Raw genomic sequence first — 15837 nt, forward strand, 5'->3', positions numbered from 1 at the left:
TGTGGGGTTTTATATGTGATTTAAGCTTTAGTAATGTTTCTTTACATATGCGGGTGCCCTTGTGTTTGGGGCATAAATGTTCAGAATTGAAACTTCATCTTGGTGGATCTTTTCTGTGATGAGTATGTAATGCCCTTCTTGATCTCTTTTGACTGATTTTAGTTTGAAGTCTATTTTGCTGGATATTAGGATGGCTACACCAGCTTACTTCTTAAGACCATTTGATTGGAAAGACTTTTCCCAGCCTTTTATTCTTAGGTAGTGTCTATCTTTGAATTTGAGGTGTGTTTCTTATATGCAGCAGAAATATGGGTCCTGTTTTCGTATTTATTCTGTTAGCCTGTGTCTTTTTATAGGTGAATTAAGTCTATTGATATTAAGGGATATTAATGACCAGTGGTTATTCATTCCCTTTATCTTTTGGTGGTAGTGTGTGTGTACTTCTCTTCTTTGGAGTTTACTGTTGTGGTGTTACCTATTGCCTGTGTTTTCGTGGGTGTATCTGATTTCCTTAGTTTGGAATTTCCTTCTAGTGCTTTCTGTAGGACTGGGTTTGTGAATAAGTATTATTTAAATCTGGTTTTGTCTTGGAATGTCTTGTTCACTCCATCTGTAGTAATTGAAAGTTTTGCTGGGTATATTAGTCTAGGCTGGCATCCATAGTCTCTTAGCATCTGTATTACATCTGTCCAGGTCCTTCTGGCTTTCAAAGTCTCCATTGAGAAATTGGGTGTTATTCTGATGGGTTTGCCTTTATAAGTCACTTGGCCTTTTTCCTTTGCTGCTCTTAATAGTCTTTCTTTATTCTGTACATTTAGTTGTTTAATTATTATGTGGCAAGGGGACTTTTTTGGGGGGTTTAGTCTGTTTGGTGTTCCATAGCCTTCTTGTATCTTCATAGGCATTTTCTTTCTTTAAGTAGAGAAAATTTTCTTCTATGATCTTGTTAAATATATTTTCTGTGCCTTTGAGTTGGTATTCTTCTCCTTCCTTTATCCATATTATTCTTAGGTTTGGTCTTTTCATGGTGTCCCAGATTTCTTGGACATTTTGTGCTATGACATTTTTGGCATTGGTATTTTCTTTGACTGATGAATCCATTTCCTCTATTGTATCCTTTACACCAGAGATCCTCTTTTCCATCTCTTGTGTTCTGTTGGTTATGCTTGCATCTGTGTTTCCTATTCGTTTACTCAGATTTTCTATTTCCAGCATTCCCTCTGTTTGTGTCTTCTTCATTGTTTCTATTTCCCTTTTCAGGTCTTGAACTTTTTCACTCACCTGTTTCATTGCTTTTTCATGGTTTTCTTTAGGGATTTATTGTTTTCTTCCACTTTCTTATTTGTCTTTTCCTCTAGTTCTTTATAGATTTCTTCCCATTTTTTGTTTGACTTTTTCTCACTTTCTTTATTGATTTCCTCCACTTTTTTGTTTATCTTTTCCTCAATTTCATTTTTTCTTGAAAGGCCGCTAGCATCTTCATGATGCTATTCTTAAGATTGCTTTCTTCTGCTTCTTCCACCTTGTGATGTTCAGGTCTTGCTGTTGGAGCAGGGCTAGGTTCTGGTGATGCTGTATTGTTCTTTATGTTGTTGTATGTACTTCTGCATTGACGTCTGCCCATCTCCTGGTCTAATAGGTATAAGAGGTGCCTGTGTCTGAGCGAGTAGCTGTTGGTCCACTCTGTGTTTGTTGTGTCTGTGTCTCAGGGGACCCTTCTGGGTCTAATCTTAGCTCTTGGTCTGATTGGAGCAGGCAGCTTCTGTGTCTCAGCGAGCTGCTCTTGGGTCAAACCAAGCTAGTTAAATTTTGTGACTCATGGATTCATTCTTGGTCTTATCAGGGCTCTTGGTCTAGTCAGAGCTGACAGATTCAGCATTTCAGGAACCCTCTCTTGCTCCAATGAGAGGTGGTGGATTCTACTTCTCAGAAAGCCACTCTTGGTCTAATCAGGATTGGCAGATTCCCTGTCTCCTGAGTTTACTCTTAGTCCAATGATGGCTCTTTGTCCAATGAGAGTTCTCTCTTTCTCTGGGCTGGATGGGAGCTCTTTGGGCAGGGTAGGAGCTCTCTGGGACAGATGGGAGCTCTCTGGGTCTGATGGGAGCTGGAGGTTGGTCTCCAAGTCTCAGGAAGTGGTGGGGGTCTCGGGCAGATGGGTGTGGGGGCAGGGCATGTAGATTGCAGGGTCTGCTGGGGGGTCTTGGAGAAGGGGAACCTTCCGCTGGAGCCCTGCCCACTTGCAGGCAACTGGGGCCGAGTTAGGCGGATGGCTGGGGCCCAGGGATGGGACCTAGGGGCAGGCCTCCCTGGGTATGAACCCAGTCACTCACCTCTGGGCCGGATGGGAGCTCTGGGCCCTCTAACTACTCATGAATTGCTATATAGCATATGACTTAGTGTATGTTCTTTCGCAATGCACAGAAATATAGAGAATCACAGTGGAACACTACAAAAATTGCACACTGACAAGCTGTGTAACTTATAAGATCTACATAAATTCTTAGAACAACACAAATTAGCAAGACTGAATCATGATGAATAGGAAATATAAAAGATAAATAAGGAGTAAAGATATCGTAGTAGAGCAGTAACCAAAATCTTCCAAGAAAGAAAAGCCCAAAACTAGCTGGCTAGATCTATTTATTTATTTAACTAATTTACAGTTCCCCAATGTATTCTATTTTTAAGAAATATAGAATTTCTTAAAAAATTCGTAGTAATGAAATATTTGTAGACTTTGAAAGGTAGTCAGATTTTAATACTAGGATTTCCTTTGAGGATTTTGCTATTGCTAAGGACCGCCCCCTCCCCCAAAAGGACCCAAGAAAAAAACAGGGCTTGAGAGCCTCTAGGAACTGAACCAGGTTTGGCTAGAGAAACCCACCAAATTGCAATTTCATCCCACATGCATGTCTGAGTCCAGGCAGGAGAAATTACCCTTGGGTCTACTAGTATTAGGAATAATCACCAAGTTGACAGAGTTCTGCATCCTTCTTATCTTCTTGCTCAAATTTCCCATTGGACATTATGACTATTTCAGCATCTCTTCTCCAAAGAGTTTGTTCCTATTTCTTTCCTTTGTATGCATGTTTGTGAATCCTCAGGAACAGTGAGTGATTAAATGTGCCATTCTTTGCAAGGAATTCAGTTAGGATGCAAAGAAACCTAGAGTATTTTTAAGAGTTTTGGGAGAATGAATGAATGCTTACCAAAGACTTCAGACAACAGATAAACCAACAACACTGGTTTGATTAGAGCTAGAGAAGAAAACCTTGTCATTACATGTTTTCTTCCTGCAAGTAAGGTCAGGTTTTATTATACCCTTTATGAAAAGCTTAACAAAAGAAACCAGTATGGTACTGAAAATATCTATTCATTGGTGTGTGTCTTTTGCTAACCCACCGACAGAAGATCCTAAGAGATCACTACAAAACAATTACCAATGAATTAGAAAATCTGTAAAATGAGGATACATTCCTAGAATTATCGGGTGAAACCAAGACTGAACAAAAAGAATAGAAATAGTGATCACTAGTGAAATTCATTCATGAGAGAGAAAATGGTGAAAAGTAGGCTTAATTTGCTGCTAAACTTGAAAAATTGACTTGATATAGCTCATGGTTCTTCCCTTCATCCACGTGATCTAGTAAGAACATTTGGAGACGTTTGCTTTTCTGGGTAGGGAGGAGGAATCCTAAATCAAGGAGCACTCTATACTTTAGTTAAACAGAAGCACCTTTAAACAGATATTCATCAGTTGCTATTGGGGTTGGATTTTGGTAATTCTTTTAGGAGACTTTATAGAAATTCTAATTTCTCGACATGGAAACACATGCATATGTACACAAGTTACACCCATGTTTTAGCCACAAAACAGAAAATCCAAAGTGAAGACAAACATTTGAAGATGTTTTAGTGTTAATTATAATCAGTTTTTGGAGAGGAAGTTCACCTATTTGAAAGGAAGTAAGCAAAAATTTGTACTTCAGCAGGGATGTCTTAAATAAACAATTCTCTTCTAAGAACAGTTACACTGATTTCCAATGGACTGTGTCAGAGATCTTTCTTTTCTCACTTCTGTTTATGTCCACATATCTTATACCCCTTGTGGAAACAATCTCGCTGAGGTCTAGTGGAACTAAGTCCAAGATCCTAATGAAAAAGTAGAAACAGTGAGCTACAATTCCTTTGTTATTCTGACCAAAGTCACCTTGTGTTTCTTCCTCCTCTCAGTTACAGAGAAGACCTTCAGTGAGAGGCTAACATGTGTCTTCGGGATTCATATTCCTGGCATACTCAGGTATGCCAATGTTGCCAGTTAATTCTCAGTGAATCAGAGAAGAGCTCTTACACAGCCACCACCCACTTCAGAGATACCAATACATGCATGGCTCTGTATCATTCATAATAAGCATCCATCCAGAGGGCAGCAGACTTCTTCAAGGACCTAGAGGAGTAAACAAAATTGTTAGAAAGTGAAACTCAGTACAAAGGAATTTCCCATCAAACATTTATTGGATGCTTTTCTTGTTTTAGGACAATGTAGTTTCTAGCCATACGTGATAAATGTCACTGTCTGTTAATCAGAGAAGGGCATCAAATGTACTGAATTCATTTCAGCAGATGAGTTTGGTTTTCTTCCATGGAGAAGGTTTGAGTTTTGTTTTCATTTTATTTTTTTCTATACCATATACCTAAATATCAACTCATACCATATTCACCTACCTTTCCTATTTTATAATGGAAAACATATTTCTAGGATCTAGGTATGTTACATCAAAAGAGACAGAACAAATCCTATTCGTATAGACTCTTGGTCTTATTTGAAAGATAAGCATTAAATAATTGTTTAGTTAGCAAACTTCTGAATCAGGGTTATGATAAGGACTATGATAAGGATAGATTTAGTCTTGAGACCAGTGAAGGCTGACATAAGGGAAATATTGCAATGAGCCTTAGAGAGAGATTGGGAGTTGAGAAGGTGAAATGCGACATGATAGTTTTAAGAATGTTGCAGGCAGGAGAAAACAAGGCAAAGGGATGAGACACTCAGGCACAGGAAGTGTTACAGCAACGGAAGGTAGACCAAACGTCCACATGACAGAGAGGAGGAATAATGTGGAGAGACTGACAGAGGTAGATGAGATCAGATGTTTCCATGATAGCCTTCACAATATTCCCCTGATACTTTAAAAAAGAGAACATTATTAAACTCAGACCAGTGATTGTAAATTTGTCCAGTACCACATCCTGCTGGAACATGCTTATGTATGCATATGCATTTGCTCTTAGACTCACTAGGCATAACTGGTTACCCAGACTGATTCATGCCATTACATCCCTTCAAATGGTAACAGTTTCTCCAATGGATCATAAGATTTGATGGTCTTTCCTATCATGTTAAATTCTAAATCATGTCCAGAGATCTATAGGGAATACAAAGACAGCCCTACATAGCTATGATTTCAATAAATTGGAACTATGTAGGATGCTGGGGTATTTCTATTAAGGAATACCTAGAGTTTGTTAGGTAAACAGTCAATATTTATGTGTCATTATTATTGTTGATACTGGTGTCTCTTAATGAATGGCTGTTAATGAAAGATTCATAAGCTGATGAATAGTTTGGGGGCTTGGAAGAAAGGGAAATGAAAGCTATGAGCAAAGATAAATTATTTTATTACCTGACAATATCTCCAAATGCCTTCAATATGGGCTTGTTTATATACTGCAATCCATGCTTGGCGCACAGTGACTTCACCAGAGGTGCCACTTTGTGATAATTATGGCGTGGCATTGTGGGGAATAGGCTAAGAAAACAAACAGGAGATGTGAAACTTGCACCTAAAGAGAAACCCAAAAGAGTTTTGTTTATTTCTAAATAAAAGCATACCAATAATGCAGACCCAGCCTTGTACAAGCTTTCTAGCAAGCCAGATTGCCTACTCCCAAAACTCTTATCTTTTAACAGCTCTGTAAGCCATGTGGATGGCAAGTGTTTGGTAAATGCTAAGAGAATAAATATTAGCTCCATTTCATATGCTTAGTTTTGGTCAGGTCAAATGAGATTATGGTTTAGCTAGTATTTTGAATTGCCTAGGAGAACAAGAGATCACGTCTTTTCCTTGCTTGTCTCTCTTCTGTTCTTCCTATCTAAAACCTATCTTTTGAACAGATAAGTATTCACTCAGGTCTAGTTGTGATGTTTAAAAGGAAGTTATCAGATTCAAATTTGAGGCAAGAAGGTATGGCTTTTATCCAAGGTTTGGCACTAATTAGCCAGGTAATCTTCCTGGACCTGAATACTTTCTTAAATAATACGTGAATTGTGATTCTCCTTTTGCTAGGGTGTTCAAGAATTGACAAAGAATAAAGACTGAGAAAACAGCATTAGGAACATAGTAGCTTTTTTCTCTGACTCCTAGATGTAGCCTCACAGAAGGAACTATGAGAAGCATCTTGCTTCATATTCTGGGGGAGATCAGCCATCTGAGTATTATTACTTTCCATTTCTTTATTAGATGACCACTTAACTGATTAAATGGAAAAGTATCTTCAGATTCACCTGGGAATTGCAGAAGTGACTGAATTTCAGTGTTGATTATTTTGCCTTAACATGATATTTACATTAAATTATACTTAAATTTCAATAAAACTTGGTTACTCCAGTGCTACAATTTTTCTTAGGTTTCGTTAACAAACAAAATATACATGGACCCATATACTCAAATATCCATATATATTCCTTCTCCCTGTCCTATAGAAATCACCAATTCTCAATACTCATAATACATGGAAACTAAGTTACTGGTCCATTTCTGTAATTCCACTTCACTTTCCACAACTGTTAGATTTCCTCTTCTTTCTTTCCCAGCCGAATCACTGGCACTGATGGACAGCAGTCCTTAGAGAACCCTGGTTAAACTTCTTAGTTCTCTGAGACTCTTAACTGAATGGTTGCAGGATCTGCTATATTGGGTCAGCCCTTGCTCCATAATGGATCATTTGTATCACTCACTGGTGTTCAATTTGGAAGTTCAAGTGCCCAGTGAACCAATCATTGAAAAAGGACTGTTCAATATTACAGGTGGCCACAATCTGCAAAGAAAAATCTTGCATTAGCTGTAAGTGAACCTAAATACCAAAATGCTAATTATTTTGTGTAATCATCTATCAACACATGATTATTTGTTATTTTTTTTTATTTTTTAGTAGCTATGAGTGATATACAGCAAACAAAGTCCCAGCCTTCATGAAGTTTACCGTTTAAAACACACTAAGATATTTTGCTACGAAGTACATATAAAGCAATGGATATGAAGACATATGTAGGACTGAAGGAGAAATGTCAGAACCATTCCTTAGACACAGAAGGCTACATGGTCATGAATGAGGAGTTTGGTTAATGCAGATGGGTTTTTTTTTTTAGGTTTGTTGTGGAAAATGTATTGTTAGGACTTGAGGGCTTTTGAGTGAGAAGAAATTATGAAATATTAATAAAGTATTTCTACAATAAAATTACAGAGTTAAAAAATCAAGTAAGAAAACATTTATAAGATATGTTATGGGCAATATTTTAAAAGCCCTACTTTATAACATGTCACCAAAAGATTATTAATACTCACATAAACAATAGGTCAAGGATACTGGGAAACAATTCACATAAAAGTTTATGTAAATCCAACAAGTATGTGAAAAGCATCTAGTCTAACTAATGACTAAGGAAATGATGAGTAAAAATTAAAAGATACAGAAGTAGTTCTCTGGTTAAACACTTGAGAATCATTCTTTGTAAGGGGCGGGGTTCTCTGAGTTTGAGTATGAGCCTGGAGCAAAAGCAAGAAAATGAATAAATCCCCAGTTATTGTAACACAGTCAGTGGAAAGGACCATGAGTTAGGAGGCAGAAATGTTTTGGGTGGACCATAACTTTGCTAAGCATTAAATGCATGTGTCGAGAGCATGCCATGCTCTCTCCCTCTGAAATGTGTTGTCTATACAGTGAAATCATTCTTTTTAGAGTCCTTACTAGTGTACAACTCATCCTGTAATTTTGAGCCTTAGATTCACTTGAAAGGCTTTGTTATATGAGTGAGTAGCATAGGAAGTCAATACACATTTTCTATAAGTTCCCAGGTAATAAATCTTATCTTTATATTTTTAAATACTTTTTTTTATCAAAATATCACTTTCCTCCCTCCTTTTCCTTTTGCAGTCCTTCCCAAGTACCTTCCCCCAACTCCTTCCATGACCCACCCTATTCTCAAAATTATAGCCTTTTTCTTTGATTACGAGTGTTACATATATATGTCCACGTATGCCCAAATATATAAATATAATCCACTGAGTCCATTTTTATTGTCTGTGTGTATATAGTTTCAGGGATGGTCACTTTGTATTACATAAAGGAGTTAGTTATAGTCTTAACAGTAAATCTCTTAATTTTGTCATCAACAATTTTCTTATAGCATGAAAGTGGCCATGGAAAATATATAAATAACTAACCATGACCATGCCCCAGTAAAACTTGATATACACAAACAACCAGTGGGTCAGATTTGGCTGCTGGATTATACGTGACCAACTTTTACTTTGCAAGCAAGACTCTATAATTAAGCTGCTTAGGTTTAAAACCCGTTGCTATCACTTATAAGTTGTGGGCCCATATACAAGTTACCAACCCTTTTTTACAAGTCAGTTTTATCATGTTGTAAAGTGAGAATAATCATGATGTCCACCTCGTGTAGTTATATGCAAACCACTGCACAGTGCCTATCCCTCGGGGAGTGTTTCATGAAGGTGAGTTATTATTATCTGAAGTAAGCAGACTCTAAGCCTGTCTGGTTGGGAGACTGTCCCTTGGGAATGCCGTCACCACCTGCGTGCTGAGCCAATCGTGGTTCTCCTCTCTGCTCATTTTCATTGGTATGTGGCTCATCTGGGTAACATAGGCGATCCAGGGGCTCTCAAGAAACCTTTGGAGAAATAAAAGGAGGTAATGGTGACTCCTTTAGTGTGCTTTCGTTGCAGTCACTGAACTTGAATGACCTTTGGCTGGATTGGCCAAACACTGAAGGAAATGAAAGAGGTTCCAAGATTCTAGTGGCTGTCCATTTCCTCTTTGAATGCTATTTTTAGCTAGTGTTGACACACAAATATTTGGCCATGTGCTTTGTTCCACTTTTTAATTCACAGGAGCAGTGCCTGTAAGTAGTCTACTCTAGCTTCGGTGCAAGGATAAAATATACCAGGGGCTGAGTGCTTGTCTGGTATGCATAAAGCCTGGTTCAGTTCTCAGTATAAGAAAAAAAAATTGCCAGGTTTCTCTAAGGGCATTTGTAAAGCAATTGACAGTTTTTCAACAGATAGGGCTGGGTTCGAGTTCTGTCTTGGCACCAGTCTTGGCCCTTACTTGTTCTTTTACCTTAGGCAAGTGATTTAATCTCTCCAAGCTTCAGTTCCCTGAGCAGAAAGAAAGATGATACCATCTACATAGTAAGACTGTGGGGATTACATCAAACAAAATGATGACTGTTGAGCCCTTAACCGATTGTCTGATACACAGTTGCTCTCATTATCCTTATATCTAGTGGGCGTATAGTGTAGCAATGCAACCAAGTGAGAAAGAAACAAGTTAGAAGTCTGGAAGGAATACTTATGCAAACGTGTGCTTTGAAGCCATTTGGGGTTTGGGAAAAATTTCTAGTCGTGACAGAGCTTAAATTTTTTCTTGCTTTATCATGATTCTTGACAGAGTTTAAGATGTCAAATCACTTAAGCTATAATGGTCTTAGAGAACAGCAGACATGGCTTCGTTGAGAATTTAAGAAAGAAGGGGAAACACAACCTGGACAAATTCTTAGACAGAACTTGTGTTGTTCAACCATTTGAAGAACCATTGCCTTTCAGCTTGCTTTCAAACTTCTCATGGAGTGGGGCACATTGTCATCATATTTTACTAACTACAAATAGTTATGGTAAAAGAGGTTATAGAAATAAGAGAATGTTCTTACTTGACCAAATATATGAGCAATACTGTTCCAAAAATTCCATAGAAAGGGCCAAATGTGATGAAATATCGAATGTAAAAGCTGCTGACCCAAGCGATGTCCTGCAGACAGAAGCATTTTGATGAGAAACTTGAACATGGTTTCATATCCTGTTCTTTGGACACTGTCTCAGTCTGATGTCCTGTTACTTGAGTAAGCTATACCTGGAGACCACACAGCACTTTTAACTCATTTTCTATCTGCTCTAGGTTTAGAAAATGGGGCGAGGGACTCACCGTCCAGTACTTCCGAAGGTACATCACTTGCATGGATTGGAGATTGAAGTAGACGGGCATGAGGAGGGGAAGTGCAACTGAAAAAGACCCCAAAAATTTGACAAATAAACGAGCAATGTAGACCTCAGTGCAAGCCGGTGGGTGTTTATTTCTTCTGCATGCCCTTCCCAGAGTGTTGGCCTTGAGAAGGGATGCAAGGTGGATATCCAGAATCATATCCTGGACTCCACTGGACTTTGACACCGCAGAGGTCAACAGTTCCAGGTTCAAGTTTCCTGAAGTAGCTAATGAAATATTGAAGGTAAGAGTCGTTTTGATAGACACTTTCACCTATCTTCTGTTGTGACTTTTCAAGGTTTTCTTAGGTACTGGAGTCTTTTAGGCCTCTAAGTCCTCAGAGATGGGTTCTGCCACAATACATTGGTATGAGTGGAATGATGTCAGTATACTCATTTCTGGCAATAAAGCTATGTACCTGATTTTCTCATCACATCACTAAGGCTTCCAAGAGCACAAAACAATCTCTGGGAGACCCTTGGCTTTGGACAAATACCTTTTACCTGGCCAAATTTTAGTTAGCTTCCTTTGAGCTTTGTTCTCAACTAGATCTCAGGCTTGACCAATGAAGACTGCTAATTGTCAGCACAAATGACTTTACCCATACCCACTGTAGCAGCTCAAAGTGAGAATATACAGCTTCCTTAAAGTTCCCACTTGGGAAAACTAAATGCTGCCAAAATAATTTACTTTGTCTCATCCAACCTGACAAGAGGAACCAAAGCCTAGTACCAATAGACACCAGTCTGCAAACAGAGATGGTCTAGCTTTATCACACTCCTTTCTACCTCATAGTCAACATCTTTCAATTGATTTCTTTTGAAATGTGGCACAAAAAGGTGCAATGATGGGTACAGGGTGGAGATACTGAATCCCAGTGTGGAAGAGAATCGGGAAGGGTAGCCCCAATTGACAAGTATCTTCTGTCAATATAAGTGACCACTAGTTGTCTATGTGGGCAAATGGGAGACTGTGAGGGCTTCTCAGTGTCAGAAGTACTGAATTATATGTCTAGGTAATCATTTATTATGATGGTTTATTCTTGCATATTACAGAATTTTTGATATTATCACCCTTCCCCTCCATACTGAGAAGCAAAAATGTCTCTAGATCTTGTTCAAATGTTCCCTGAGAGAAAAATATCCTCAGTTGACAACCTGTGGTATACTGGTGGTGTTTGTCTCCTTCCCTGATGTTAGCTTGTTTCCAGATGTGCAAGGATGTTTTAGATCAGTGGGCTTTGGAGTTACTTGAAAACTTGTTCATAAGACACAAGGAGTTTGATTTTGTATAATAATAATAGTAATAATAATGGTATCAGAATTACTAAACTAAATGGTTTTGCTTTTAAGGTTAGCATTATAGTGTACTATCTATCTATCTATCTATCTATCTATCTATCTATCTATCTATCATCTATCTTTCGGTCTGTTTATATTTATCTGTCTTTACACACACTCACACATATATATATACACACACACGCATACATACCCACTTACCTATCATCTAAGTGTCTGATTTGTGGGCCTATGTTACAGATGTTTGCTAATCTTAGCAGCTACAAGCTTTCTTCCATGTAGAAACTTTCTTGATGCTCTTTATTCTTTGGTCTATTTTTTTCTGGCATCACATTGCAAATTCTTCAGTATTGTTTTCCCCACCTGTTTTCTCTCTACAAAAATGTTATCATTCCTTTATTTCAATGCTGTTAAAATTTTATAAGACAAGGATGTTGACTCCCTCTTTAGCATTCTGCCTTCTGACCCTCTTTAAGTACATTTTTTTATTTCTTGCCCAGTACCTAGTCTGATGAGACACCTGTTAGAACTGCCTATTTACTTTTCAATTTCCATTTCATGTTTTCCCACCAGTGAGTCTGAAATGAGATCTGCTTATTTTCTCATTAACAAATCAGATATGGGTTGGTTTCTGTGAGACAGTTCTGATCATGTCTTTGGCTTGACTAGTGCTTACAAGAAAAGTGGCTGCAGGAGACTCACCCATGTAGAAGTACAGGTGCTGCTTCTCATAGTCAATGTATTTTATTTTCTTCTTGCCGTACTAAAAGGGCAGAGGATAAAAAGAGTCATTATTCTTTAGCATATGTAAGTGTGTGTGTGTGTGTGTGTGTGAGAGAGAGAGAGAGAGAGAGAGAGAGAGAGAGAGAGAGAGAGAGAGAGAGAGAGAGAGAGAGAAAGAGGAATGAGGGAGGGAGGGAGAGGCATGATTTTAGGACTCATTGCCTGTCAAACTTGAGATACTGGAAGAACCAGAACAGGCTTGGGAATAGTGTGCTTTAACTGAGGGTAATTCTTGCTCAGAGTTTATTATCATTTAAAAATAATTCTCATCTAAGTAAAAATTTAATATTGTTTTTCCCTGTGTGGTTTAAAAATTTTGAAATTTATTCTCTTCACGTGCAATGTTAACCTCAAAATACACATTTCTGCGGAGTCTTTTCAGCCCTCTTTAACTGTAGTGCTTAGACTTGGGCCTGAACTTCCAGCACTATCTCTACTGTTTCATCTAATGGGTGTTCAGTAAGTGATCTTGTGATAAAAAGGGATACACACATGCTCCCTCCTATTTCTCTCATCTTTTTTCTTTTATATTCTTATTACAGATTTCAATTAACTTACCATTTCTAAGACATCATAATAGTGTGTATAATATTTTTACAAATATTGCTCATCATATACATATGTAAGTATAAGATTCCACTCATAGAGCAAAGCTACACAGAGAAACCCTGTCTCGAAAAACCAAAAAAAAAAAAAAAAAAAAAAAAAGATTCCACTCATAAATCAGAATTTGATTCATTTCCTGGGCTTCTTGGTCAATATGATCTGTGCTCAGAATACAATGGTAGCAATTACTTTGAGGCATAGGATTAATGGTTGTATATCTCTAGTATCTAGCTGACATTAATTAAGGGATTAAATGAGTGAATGATAATTTAGACACTTTTTCCCCTCTGGTAATAAAGTTACATTAGAGGAAATGTTGGATTCATTTTACTTAGTTGGTCTTTGCCCTTCTATGTACAGATAGCTTCCTTTATTGAGACAATGTAGCTAGCATGTCCTTTTATTACCATAAGTGAAAAGAAATACTGTGGTGATGAAATATTAATATCTATTTGTGGTTGCTCTTGAGTCTCCAAATACCTAAGTAGTGAGAAACAAGGAAAAGGGATGAGATGGATTATTCTTTGGACTTGATAAACCTTGATGAACGAGTTGAGTATTACCCTGAAGAAGGACAGTAAGTCTTTCTGGATAGTCAATGTGGATTAAGAAAGTCCTGTTTGAATAAAGGGTTAGAAAGACTCTTAGGAAAGATATACAAAAGAAAAAGCTCATAACTCATATAAGAAACACCACTTCTGTGGAAATAAACCACTGAGTTTCAGAGGTGAAATAACTGTGATCCATGCTTTAAGCTATAGTGTCTAGAACTTGAAAGTTCTGTGAAGGGGCCCACAGAGGAGATGGCATCATATTTGTAAAGTGACAGCATGTATACTAAGGACAGCTCTCTAGAAGGTGATTTGGAGGGAGTCAAGCTACTTCATTAGCTAGAGACAAACCTCCTATGCTCCGGGAGATATGTCAGAGACACCAACCTATCACCTTTCTAGTGATGAGCATGGAAGTCCACAAGCATCAAGGGAATCAAAGTTTGTAGAGCCATTATCAAAAGCAATTCGTTTGTGATAACAGGTAACATATTTAACCCATACATAAGCAAAAACTTTCATTTTCTACTTTATTTAGGGCAGAAGATAAGTTCCTCAAAGATGGAAAAAAACAATTTTCTAAAAGTTACACAGTCTTTGGGTTCTGTGTCCAGGCAACAAATGACAAAGAATAAAAATCTCCAAACACTCTTAAGTTCTTCTAGAAGATAGAGATCTGTTTGAAAGTATGTGATTCTTCAGCCTTGGTGCAGTGGGAAGGGGCTTGGACCTGCCTAGGCTCAGTGTGCTGGGCTCTGCTGACTCCCCATGGGAGACCTTGATTTGGGATATGTGGGGATGCAGGGTGGCTTGGGAAAGAGGGCTGGGGGGGGTAAGAAGAGGGAGGAGGGGGGATCTGTGGATAGTATGTGGAGTGAGTAGAAAATTTCTTAATAAAGAAAAATGAAAAAAAAAGAAACTATGTGATTGTCAGAGCGATCATTCTCCTAGATAAGGGATAAAGTTTTGCTTTAATCAGTATACCTCTTTTGTTTAAGGAACACTCTCTTTACTATAAAATTCAGTAATTTAAATAGTCTTTAGATGACAGACTCAAGTTGAGACTTTAAAGAAAAGTCAATGACTGAAAAATTCAGCTTATTACTTTTATATTCCAGTATTTGTTTAAAAGTCCAAATTATGAGTTGGATCTACAGCTGTCATATAAGTCATTGGGCAATGTGGTTCATATAAAGCGTGCATACTAAAATGAACATGAACTAAAAATAGCATCAGCATCTCTTTTAACTGGACTAGAATGAATTGAACTAACCAGTTGTTTAGACGTTTGCAGTCTAGTGCTAACCAGATGCACTGAGTTTATTTTCTCTCAGTGACCATCTCTTCATAACCTTGCTTTGAAAACTAATGTTGGTCCTTGTCATCTGATTCTGCTTCCTGAGAATGGTTTATGTTGCCTCAGAGGTAGTGATAAGGACCAGAAATGAACCTGTCTTTGGGATTGCTCAATCAGGGTGACATAGGTTATTATGTCTTCTGCTGTGGGAGTCTGGACTGAGTGACCTTTATGGCCAGAGAGCCATGACTCTTAACATTCTTCTATACTTGTAACTCCAGACTTTGTTATTCAGGTCTTTATCTGGACCTTAAAAGGGAAAGAAGAGGCTAGGAGATCCTTTGTGAAGTTAGAACAATCCAACTTGATCTTTCTATAATAAGGGATACTTCCAGGAACATTTTCCTAATGCTAATAAAGGGTAGTTAAATGCACCTTGACAGGCTGAGTATCTCCAAGCAGGAAAAGTGGGCCCACATCAATGTCTGGATCCTTGGGGTAGATGTTTGGTTTTACATGATGCTGAAAGTGTCGATAATTCCACCAGTCAGCTGACAGGCCCTGAGGAGAAGAGAGAATTCATTCACTAATAGAATTTTCTCCCCAGACACTCCTCATTGTTGGAGTGTTCTGCATATACAAAGTGGAAATAGGAGATTTGGTTTCTGTTGTTGACCCTGATGCTGGGCTACAGCAGAGCTTATTAGAAAAAGGTGCTCAGAGCTAGGAAGAAATACTTTTCTAATTCCAGAACACAACTGCAGGCTAAAAAGAACTCCAGAGAATGGAAACATAATCTACTCCCATGGAATGGTTTTCTAGCCTCCTTTTTATAGAAGCCCTCTATAAAAAATATGATTCTGATGGTAGATGGATGGAGCAGAGAGTCTTATTCTTATTTTACATACAAAGGAGCCTCACAACTAAGATTTTAATTAGTTCTGGGGGGAAAGGT

General features: G+C 38.0%; 1 protein-coding gene across 1 annotated transcript in view; it reads right to left on the reverse strand.

Moving 5' to 3' along the window:
- Positions 1–2819: 2819 nt before the first annotated feature.
- Positions 2820–15837, reverse strand: part of LOC128101789 (fatty acid desaturase 2-like protein FADS2B) — a 39587-nt gene continuing 26569 nt past the window's right edge. The window contains exons 5-12 of the mRNA XM_052725162.1: positions 15318–15443; positions 12348–12408; positions 10288–10364; positions 10016–10113; positions 8881–8977; positions 7022–7101; positions 5688–5813; positions 2820–4450 (exon numbers count right to left, since the gene is read on the reverse strand). Coding sequence (XP_052581122.1) covers positions 4402–4450; positions 5688–5813; positions 7022–7101; positions 8881–8977; positions 10016–10113; positions 10288–10364; positions 12348–12408; positions 15318–15443 — 714 coding nt within the window. The 3' untranslated portion in view covers positions 2820–4401. The remainder of the gene's footprint in view (positions 4451–5687; positions 5814–7021; positions 7102–8880; positions 8978–10015; positions 10114–10287; positions 10365–12347; positions 12409–15317; positions 15444–15837) is intronic.

This window comes from Peromyscus californicus, unplaced genomic scaffold, assembly GCF_007827085.1.
Source record: "Peromyscus californicus insignis strain IS unplaced genomic scaffold, ASM782708v3 Scaffold_7__1_contigs__length_154581171, whole genome shotgun sequence".
Classification (NCBI taxonomy): domain Eukaryota; kingdom Metazoa; phylum Chordata; class Mammalia; order Rodentia; family Cricetidae; genus Peromyscus; species Peromyscus californicus.